The 10,933-nt window shown below is 36.2% G+C and overlaps 1 protein-coding gene across 1 annotated transcript; it reads left to right on the top strand.

The window, feature by feature from the left end:
* The first annotated feature begins 5,638 nt into the window (after positions 1–5,638).
* Positions 5,639–9,502, top strand: LOC149841401 (protein CURVATURE THYLAKOID 1A, chloroplastic-like). The gene is made up of 5 exons (XM_090003813.1): positions 5,639–5,880; positions 8,766–8,866; positions 8,954–9,061; positions 9,143–9,214; positions 9,318–9,502. The coding sequence occupies exons 1-5, from the start codon at positions 5,736–5,738 to the stop codon at positions 9,381–9,383; spliced, it is 492 nt and encodes a 163-aa protein (XP_089859939.1). The 5' UTR covers positions 5,639–5,735; the 3' UTR covers positions 9,384–9,502.
* The last annotated feature ends 1,431 nt before the right edge of the window (positions 9,503–10,933 follow it).

Genomic DNA, 10,933 nt, shown 5'->3' with positions numbered 1-10,933 from the left:
TGCAGGATTACACTTTTTTTGCGAATTTGCATATTACATTGTTTCAGGTGATTTGGAATAGGCAACCTTATTAACTTTTTTTTTTCGATTCATCCTTGAGGCAATGTTTGATATTTTTTTTTAAGTTTGTGTTTTTTTTTTTCTTTTTTGGATAACCAGAGAAAACTGCCTTTCACTTGCAAATTCATTGTTGTAAAAACTTCTAACTCTTTCCCATCAATTAATATACCCAGCACAGCGAGCGAATCACACTGGTGGTTTTGAATCTGTGATGTCTTGTCAACTTGGTGGCATTCATAAGTCGTCTCTATCAGTTGAGCAAGTCTTTATCTCAGTTTAAGATTGTGTTTGCCATAGTAGCGTCAGCGGCGATCAATCATCGAGGTAAACCCACCGATTTTTTGCCCAAATTGCCTGTGCGGCAACTCGGCGATAAATCACGATTTCTTGCTATTCACCCAAGATATATTATGTTTTCCCTAAAAACAGCAAGAAAATCATGAAAAATCATAGAAAATTGCATAAAAAATCTTGTTTTTTTAGTTATCATTCTAAATCATTGATTCTGCATGAAATCTGTCATTTTTTCTGGAATGATTCGATTTTGGGTCGTGTATTTGGGAAAATATGTTCCCCACAAAGAAATATCATTTCTAATTGTTTTTTTCTTTACTTTATGTTATTTTGGTAGGTGATTTCTCATGTTTTAGGGTTGCAAAAGTCATCTTTAGTCGCATATGTGAACAATCCTCAACTCTGCAGCATTTTAGGGTTGTAAAACTAGACATCTTTTTCATGCTTTGTTTCTCTATTCACCTTGTGCTTACAAAAAACTTGATGATTGGTGTATTTTCTTGGGTTTCTTTTTCAGTTTTTTTAATTATTCTTGTTTTTTTATCGATTTTTTAACTGGTTTTGATAGATGATGCTCTCTTTCTCTCTCTCATTGAAGTGTTTCTTGTATCCTCCACTCGGTATCGTGATTTTATCATGATTTTTTAAAGTCAGTATAGTCCCAATAGGGTTGCCTATTTTGAAAATATATTTACTTTCAAAAAGAGTTCAATTTGAAAAAATTGTAATTTTAATGCGATAAAAACAAATATTAAATCTTGTATATCTTTCACTTTTCTTTTCTTGTATAATTTCTTTATTTTTAATTATGTTATTTTTGCTAAATTTTTTTGTGATAAAAACACAAAAAATAATTGTATCATGATATTTTTCTTCACCAAAAAAATCCCAAAACCTAGATTTTTTAGAATGATATAAAATGTTAATTGGAAGCATAAGTCACAGGATGAAGATGGTACTTGGTAATTCGTAGTAGCTAGGGATGCACAGGAGCGGAGATCGAGCTTATCCATCTGCTGGTTCGGCTCGTTTACCAAACCTAGCTTTGGCTTGATGAAACTCGTTGTCATGGCAGACCCAAACAAATTTGTCGTCATCACCAAAGCCACCCACAAGAGCAAATACATAAAAGCGATCACCAAGGCTACCAGACGAGTTGCAAACCCACCACACGAGAAGTACCGACCCAAACTTGACCCACCATGGAGACAGCCACATTAGAGGATGATCACGGGAGGCTGCAAGCTTTGAGGCAGCAATGGAAAGGAAGATGCAGTCGAGGTGGGACTCGCTCAGAGAGAGAGAGAGAGAGAGCTCCACGGTCCACCACCATTCCCTGCTCTTGTTTCCCAGTAAGAGAGATGGGGAGGGGGCTAGAGAGAGAGAGAGAGATGGGAAAGAAGGGCCGGGGAACTTGAGAGAGAAGGGGCTCAAGACAGAGATGGGAGAGAAGGGGCAGGGAGGTCGAGAAGGGGGGCTCGAGGCAGTTGCGTGGGGGAGGGGGAAGATATTTAATATATCTTGTATAATTAATATATTTTTTATATTATATAAAATTTAAATACGAGCCAAGCCTATTGAGCTTGGCAGGCTGATCAAGCTCGGGTCATTTGCTCGGGGGAGCCTTAGAGCTTAGATCAAGCTCGGCTCATTTATGGGATAAGCCGAACCCGAGACTGATCAGAACTTCAGCCGGCTCGGTTTGTTGTGCATCCCTAGTGGTAGCTTCATGGTGTATAAAACTCTTACAACATAAGTTTTGCTTTTGTCTTCCAAGAACGATAGGTGAAGGATATCATTATGCAGGTTCTTACTTTTTCTTGATGCTTTTACCCCTGTCAGCTGCGAATTTTTTACTTTTTTGAGTCACTGAAAGTAGATGGGCCCACAACACTCATCATACTTGAGTTTGCGATATTCCAAAAAAAAACTTGCGAAATTCTAAAATACTTCAAAATTTACGATGACTATCGCAAGGCATGTTGCGAAAATCCTAAGTGTTGCGGAAGTCTGTACTTTGATCAATTTCAAACGAGTATTGCAGGGGTATTACAAATTTTTTTCTTGCAAAATTCTATTATATATAAAGGACGCTTCATTTCTCAACCCCTTATCGGCATCTGAATGCCTTTTTTGTGTAATTCTAGGGTTCTTTTGGTCTTCAATTGGTGGTCTTTAATCCTTTCGGTGATCTTTCAACAACATTTTGACAATATTTAGGCTTTGCGAAAATCTCTTATCGATGGCAGTTCATCGATAACAGTTCATTGGTGGTGGTAAATCCCAAAAGCATGGGAGACACTTCATCGATGGTGAGTTTTTTTGGTAAAAGTATGAGTGGCACTTCATTGACAGTGAATTTTATGGGCAACACTTCACCGATGATGAGTTTTTTTATTAAAAACATCGGCGGTGAGAATATCGGTGACACTTCATCGACCATGAGTTTTTCGATAAAAGCATCAATGGTGAAAAGATCGTCGACACTTCATAGACGATGAGTTTTTTTGGTAAAAGCATCAACAGTGAGATCTTATGATATAGGTGAGATAGGAAACCAAAAGTCTGCGAGTTGTTCATGAGTGTTGCATTATCATCATAGAGAATGTGAAGAATGATGATGCAGAAGACATCCGCTCTAACGAGATGTAATAGCTGAAAAGATGTGTTTGACAATGATGATGTAGAGTCAACGTATCTGACAGTCAACGTTCGTTCGATCACATGGTATGGGTGGGATAGGAAAAATCAAGAGAATAACACATAATATAGAATCAACGATGGTATACTGTGTTTTTGATCTATCAAAGATGTGCAATTTGACATTCTTGAAGTCGAAGATATGAAGGTACATCTGCACATACTTTGTTTTTCTTTATAAAAAAGGCAGTAAGAAGCAACATTTTTGTAAAATAATAGAATGCATGCAACGTATGATCAACTTCATTTTGTAAAAGAATAAAATGAATGCAAAATATATGAGCAACTTCATTTTTGTGAAAGAATGAAATGAATGCAATGTATGAGTGACTTAATTTTATGAAATAATAGAATGAATGAAATGTATGAGCAACTTTATTTTGTAAAAAAATGTAATAAATGCAATCTATGAGTGACTTAATTTTGTGAAATAATGAAATGAATGAAATATATGAGCAACTTCATTTTGTGAAAGAATAGAATGAATGCAATGTATGAGCGACTTTATTTTGTGAAAGAATTGAATAAATGCAAAATGCATGAGTGACTTTATTTTGTATAAAAAATAAAATGAATGCAATATATGAACGGTTTCATTTTGTGAAAGAATGAAATGAATGTAAAATGCATGTGCGACTTTATTTTGTAAAAAAATAAAATGAATGCAATGTACGAGCGACTTCATTTTGTGAAAGAATAGAATGAATGCAATGTACGAGTGACTTCATTTTATGAAAAGACAAGTTGCATGTATACATGCGGATTTTCTACACAAATTCATACGTATATATGTGAATTTCTTTCAAAATATATGAATTCTTTACTTATACGATATTTTTACTTTAAATTTCACTATCACATAACATATATGTTTGTTTAACAATACATACAAACAAAATTGAAATTTATAACTAAAATTCATCCACAAACATAACAGAACAACTACAAATTTTGTCAATCTTAGATGCAAAATTACAACAAAGTTTTTAAATACAATCATAAATCAACTTTACATCCAAATGACATCTAAGTTTCAATTCATTCTCTTAAAATTGCATCCACCAGATGCAAATAAGGGGTTGAGCATCACAAGGACTCTAGGGTTGTGAAAATAGAGCATCCAGATGCAAATAAGGGGTTGGAAAACAAAGCATCATTTATATAGAACAAAATTTCACAAAAAAAAATTGCAATACCCCCTTCAATACTTGTTTGGATTTTCTTAAGGTAAGGACTTTCGCAAGTTTTTCATAATTTTACAATACCTCATGCGATACACTTTTGGAATTTTGCAACATACGAACTTCTGCAACACTCAAAAGATTTTCGCAACGTACCTTGCGATACTCGTTATGAGTTTCACAAGTGTTTTAAAATTTCATAATCTTTTTTAGAATATCGCAACCTCATATATAATTTTGTTGACGAGTTTCGTAGGTCCATGCACTTTTAGCGTCATGACCTGCCAAAATAAAAAATTCACAACTGTGAAGGGTAAAAGCATCCAAAAAAAGTGAGAACCTATGAAATTATTCATTTGGTGGATTTGATAAATTGTAGGATATTTTTGAAAATGCGTCATTTTTATTGTATAGTACACTTATTTTTCATTTATTTTATTGCTAGAAAATAACTTAACTATTTTTTATATGTTTTATATATTTCTTTACATTTTTTATGTATTTAAAAAAAACTAAAGATAGTCTAAAATCATTTCTTATTATTTATTTTAACTTTTGGAAACTCAAAATCTATTATTTGAGATTTGAGGTCATCCAAACACCAACAAAACCTGTTTTTTGGCAAACCAAAGCGAAGCGTGGTTTTTCCTGTCATCATCAAAACAAGGCCTAAAGGTGTAAGGATGTCACGGATGTTACTCAAAATCCATGAGCACATTGATCAAAGCCTGGGGCCCGCACTGGATCGGATCTTGTGACAGACTGAGGATCTCAAATCTAAGATCCTAAAACCACATAAATACCTGGATCTCTAGTCAAATAAGAGGCAAGGTCAGACCAAAGTTACAACCTAGGGAGGTGATATATCTCTCTCTCTAGGAAAGTAAACAGCCCGAACTCTGGCCAGATCTAACTATCACCGAGTGAGGCCTGATCTAGGCATTACCCAGTGCGACCTAATCAGATTCAAAGTCAGATGAAATCAGATAAAACCTAATCCAGTTCCAACTAGCTTAGAACCCAATATTTACACTTAATTGGATTTGGACTTTAGTCGGATTTGGGTTTGGATTTAAATGCAAAACTCAATACCATACTTAAATCCAATTATTAATCGGATTCGAATTTGGCTACCAAATCCGACTACTTGGATCGGATGTTGGATTACATCCGACCCGTTGACATTCCTAGATCTCTCAAACGCACCCTATAGGTAAACGAGCGAGCCCAGTTCGAACCCTGAGGGCTTGCTTGGCTCGTGGTGGTACTATGGGCCCTGAAAGTGGGCATGGATTCTAGATAGAGGATCGCCCAATCAGGAGCCGCCCCTTGCCACGTGTCGCAAAAAGACAGCATGTGGATATCATTGTATTGTATTGTGAGAGAGGAAAAGATAAGTTGATAACGTGGCCGGCGTTTGAGGAGGAGATCTAAGCACACAGCGGCACGAGGAGGAGGAGCAGCGAGCGAGCACCACCACCAGCAGCAGCAGCGGCGGAAATGGCGACCATCTACGCGGGTGCTTCCACTGCTCTCCTCAAGAGTCGCCTCCCAACGAGCTCTTCCTCCTCCTCCGGCCGCTCTCAACTCCACCACCGTGCTTTCCTCCCTCGCCCCTCTATCTCCCTCATTCCTTCCACCTCAGGTGCTCTCTCTCTCTGGATTGAATGGGTGGAAGTGAGTTTTTTTAATAAGTGCTATCTCTTTCTCAGAGTACAAAATATTGGCGTTTTTTGTGTTTTTGGTATGAATTCCTGAATGGCATTGTTTTCTTTTAAAATGGGTTTATTTTTGTTACGGAGATAGATTTTGTTTTTTCGTTTTTGTAATCCCCGCTATTCGTTATCATATCCAAATGACATTTTTTTTGTTGGTAGTGTCTTCAGTGCTTGATAGATAGACTGCCCTTTTCTGCTTTCTTGCGATTGATTGACTGGAACTGACTTCTGTACATGATGGTATATCTTTTTTCTCTTCTTTTTCCTTAAGTCCAAGGAATTTGGTGTTTTTCTGGTATGGGTTTCCTGAAGGGGATTGCTTTTATCTTAATATTTATATTGTTTTTCCCCTTTTTTCATCAATTTTTAGTATAGTGTACATTATTGTTGGTTTTGTTGTCCAAATTAGTGGTATTTATTTGCACCTTTCTGTCTATGTTATTGTTTTTTCATTGTTGGGAGTCCGGACAGGTGTATGGTTGGCCTAATCAAATGCAGCTGAATGGCAAATTTCCCCTTGCAGACCAGTATTATTGTCTTGCAGGGCCAGCCACATTGATAGAATCATCACAAGGTCTTTAGCTATTGTCATCAGTGATTCAAAGTTAAATTGATCTTCTCTTTTTCAGTCCCACATTGTAAAACTTGAATTACAGTGCTGTCTTTCTGACTCATGATAACAGTAGGATCCTTAACAGTCCACAGTTAAGCAAAGAAGTCAAATGGATTTGGCTCTTATCATGCTACCAGGAGTGCCAACATGTACATGAATGCAGCATTGGAACCATAAATTTGGTAAAGAAGCAAAAGGAACAAATATAAGCTATAGCATCCCAAGAAAAACCTTTATATATATATATATGGTGGTTCTGTACCATGATACCATATGGTGGTACACACTCTTGTTTGCATAGATCTAGCCACCAAATGGTAAATCTAACCATACAGATGTGATTAGCATGATTTATTTACTATATTAAAAGGTTTTATTATACTTAATACATCATAAGATTCCATTTTTGAGACTGTAAAAATCAATGTCTCACAATTCATGAAAATAAGAATGGTTTAAAAATGGCATAAAGTATCATATTTGAGTCAACTTTAACACATGAAAATAATAAATAGAATATGTTAAACATGATCTAATGGTTAGATTAGATCTATGTAAATCAAGTGTGTACCACCATACGCTATGGTTGTACAGTACCACCATAGAAGTGCTCGCATCAACCGCAAGACAAACTTCAAATTGGCAATCTTTGTATATGATTCTGATATAAAAGAACAAATGCATAGTGCTAGCTGCATAACTGTTACTCCATGTGGAACAGTGTCTTATGAATTTATGACGTAATCTTCCAAAATAAACTGTGGTTCTAACTTGTAGCTGCCTGGTTGATCGGAACTTCTGAAGTTATACAGGATTATGCGCTTTATCCAGATATCATATGAACTTCAGGATTTTGCACAGGAAGCAAAGTAAAAGTATGCGGATAGCATTTGATAAAAAAAATACTGTAGTGATGTTGTATAACAGAAAACCAAATATAAAATCAGTTGTTCATCTAGGAAGCAATCTTCCCCCAGAATCAATCTGTAAAGTTTCTAGGGGGTGCCTTCTACCAGCTGTGGTCACACTGGAGGTTTTGTTGTTTTCTGTTGATTATTCTTCATAATATTTCTGGCTGCAACTTGTTAATTAATAGCTGTTGCATCTGATTTTCCTCCGAGCCTTGAAAGTGTGTGCCCAATCTCAGAGCTTTTATTTTCAGACATATCATGTTCTTTCATGTTTCTTTCCATTACTAAGCTGCTTCATTGCCTTGTAAGTTGCAATTTCTCTTGTCCACTTGTAGTTTCTGGCACCTAAACTTCCAATTCCATCTTGTTGGCCCAAGCATTCTAACGTCAGACATACTTCTGTAGCTAATTTTTGGCTTCTCCATGACACAAATGTCAAGGATATATTAGTACTATACCAACTGTAACCTCCCATATACTGCTGAAAGATCAGACATCCACAATGTTTCCACGGTACACCATTGATTGGCATTGCTACTTCTTTACCTAATTATCTGGGTGTTCTAGTGTAGCCTGTTGTTTTAGGATTCCTGATTTCCTATTTTTGATCCATGTTGACACAAATTCTCTGAGATTATATTTGCTTATGCATCAATATATTTTTTTTGTTATGCTTTTTGTGACTGACAATTTTGTTTCTTTATTATTCTAAGCAATGTGCTTGCGACTACCATGGCATGATTCTATCGCGATATACTGGAAGCTGTGTTTATTGCTTCATCTACACGTAGTTAGCATGGTTTAGTTGTAGTTATTATCATTTTGCCGGTACTTGGTTACCCTTCCCCAATGGATTTTACATTTTAATCTGGTACTTCTTGACTACAAATATTTGAGAAAGGTATATAAGATTGTACATGATTGTATCCTTGCCCATGTTACTGAGTTGTTTTCATTTCACCGAAGTTGAATCATGGAGTTTTTTGGTATTCTCTGAAAGTGTTGTGGATGATTGAATTCAAATGGGATTTATTACATAAAATTGTTCTCTCTCTCTCTCTCTCTTGTGCATTAAAAGAACACCTGTCTTTCAAACTCTTATGATCAGAAGAATTTTCTCATTTTCTATTCTGCGATTCATGAGATTCAATTGTAGCACCTGTCTTTCAAACTTTTATGATCAGAAGAATTGTCTCATTTTCGATTCTGTGATTCATGAGATTCAATTGTAGCATTGTGGATTAAAGGATGGGGTTGTAAATGCCAACTCATTGAATCTTCTTTTCAGACTCCCGCAGGTTTGCTCCACTTCCAATAAGGGCATCATCTTCAGAAGAGACATCAAGTTCTGCCCAAGTGGAAGAACTCTTCTCCGACTTGAAGGATAAGGTGCACATCATCTTTGTTCTTGAAAATGTTATATGATGGTTCAGATTTTATACTTTTCACATATATTTTTGACAATGATTTTATCAGTGGGATGCACTTGAAAACAAGTCAACGGTGTTCATTTATGGAGGAGGTGCAATAGTAGCTGTTTGGCTGTCCTCTATAGTTGTTGGAGCAGTCAACTCTGTCCCACTGGTAATCTGAATCCTTTTGCTTTATCAAAATACTATTTACAATTGACATGTGTGAGTTCTGAAAACTTTTGAATTTGTTCAGCTTCCTAAAATCCTGGAACTTGTTGGACTTGGTTACACCGGATGGTTTGTGTACCGATATCTTTTGTTTAAGGTAAAAATTGTTTATTTTTTATTGTCAAACATGAAGATTATGTTCATAAATTGGTTAGGCATCCTTACCGTCAATTCTGTTGATGCAATTGTGTACCTATCAGTCCAGCAGAAAGGAGTTAGCATCAGACATCGAAGTGTTGAAGAAAAAGATTGCCGGGTCAGAATAAACGCCGATCAGAGGCAGAGATTTTCATCTTTTGAATTGTATCTTCTAGCCTGTAACATTGTTTTCAAATATTTTAATAGTTTGTCTTCCTATCATATATTAAAGGCACTTTCTTTGACATATTCAGCTGCTGCTTTTTAGTGCCATGACTACAAAAATGCTTCATGTGTGTGTGTGCGTTTGTGTACTATATGCCAACGGAAAAGGTGCAGATGTTAGAGTCACAGTCAATTGTCATTCAAGCCTGGTTACAATCTTATAGATCGCTGTTTTGTTTTAAGATCTAACCTTGACTCAATTAGCCTTGTCATCAAAATGCTATTGAGCTTTCCTCCTGCCAACTGTGCCAAGAGATCTTTGGACTCAATTGTTCATTTGGTCAGGTTGGTGTGTGACGCCTAACAGCAGCATTATAGCAGAATCCTGAGTTATTTGTTCTACTTAATATGCAGATGTTCTGTCTGCCTCCTTTCAAATCTTGGTTGATTTTATTCAAGTTCCTTTTGAGATATGTGGGCTCACTTGTTATAGCAAAATTTAGTCATTTCTCAGAAGCCATCAAAGACAATGACTAATAGTAGTTATAGTGTCAAATTTGGTTAAATTTGTATGTCTAAACAAAACAAATATTAGCCATAGTTACTTCACATATGATGCAACCGACCAATATGTGTACTAACTATGACATTGATAGGTGCAACTCGGTGCCATCGAGGTAAAGAGTTTGCTAGATTGGAGATAGCCACAGATCTGAATCTGACACCTTATTCTTGGGTTAAGATCTTAAAATATGATTACTGTGGCTGTTGATATCAATAACAGAAACTTTGTTATAACCATTTATGTACATTCAATGTAGTCTCTGAGAAGCATCCATGGCTGAATAGTTAAAGCACCACTCATTATTGGCAAATTTGAAGGTTCAAATTCAAATGCATGTTTATATCAGCATCAGACCAGGTTTTAATTCTTTCCAATGCAAATGCACTTTGCAGAGATTGTGGAGCCTTTTCCTTTTTCTTTTTGGATAATTGAGAAAAGCTGCCTCTCACCGTGTTCATTGGCATAAAACCCGCAGGTCTCCCTTGCCCACCGAGAAATATACCGAACTTGGGCCTATCACCAAAGGATTCCAATTTATGACATATCAACTTGGTGATGTTCACGAGTATTCTCTACCAAATGAAGTGAAGCCCTTGTGGGTGCAAAGCAATGTTGTCAGAATTGCTATCAGCCCTGAGTTGATTTTCAAAATGATTCAGGTAACTGGCCGATTCTGAACTGAATCGAAATGAATCAGTCACTTTTAACCAAAAGATGACACGTGTCACAAAATATTTGAAAAACGTTTTAAATCATTTAAAAATATTAAGAATCAGCATGGTTTGTTTAGATTTCTGGCCAATATGATACGGTACTGACAACATTGGTGCAAAACCTTCTTTGGTTGACAATAAAATGAGATGGCCTAGATGTTTAGGTTGTACTATGGACAACCAAGGGGTCTCCAGTTCAAGTTCCACTGGGTTAACCCCCAACTTGCCGATAAAA

Source organism: Nuphar pumila, chromosome 4 (assembly GCF_984573655.1).
Source record: "Nuphar pumila chromosome 4, dmNupPumi1.hap1.1, whole genome shotgun sequence".
In the NCBI taxonomy this organism is placed as follows: Eukaryota; Viridiplantae; Streptophyta; class Magnoliopsida; order Nymphaeales; family Nymphaeaceae; genus Nuphar; species Nuphar pumila.
Note: the sequence above shows the minus strand (reverse complement) of the source record. Positions and strands in the feature narration are given on the sequence as shown.

Bases quoted from the DNA above. Each gene is read 5' to 3' on its own strand.
- LOC149841401 (XM_090003813.1), top strand. From the start codon at position 5,736: ATGGCGACCATCTACGCGGGTGCTTCCACTGCTCTCCTCAAGAGTCGC. The intron at 5,881-8,765 runs GTGCTCTCTCTC...TCTTCTTTTCAG, and splicing joins CCTCATTCCTTCCACCTCAG to ACTCCCGCAGGTTTGCTCCA. The intron at 9,215-9,317 runs GTAAAAATTGTT...TGTACCTATCAG, and splicing joins ACCGATATCTTTTGTTTAAG to TCCAGCAGAAAGGAGTTAGC.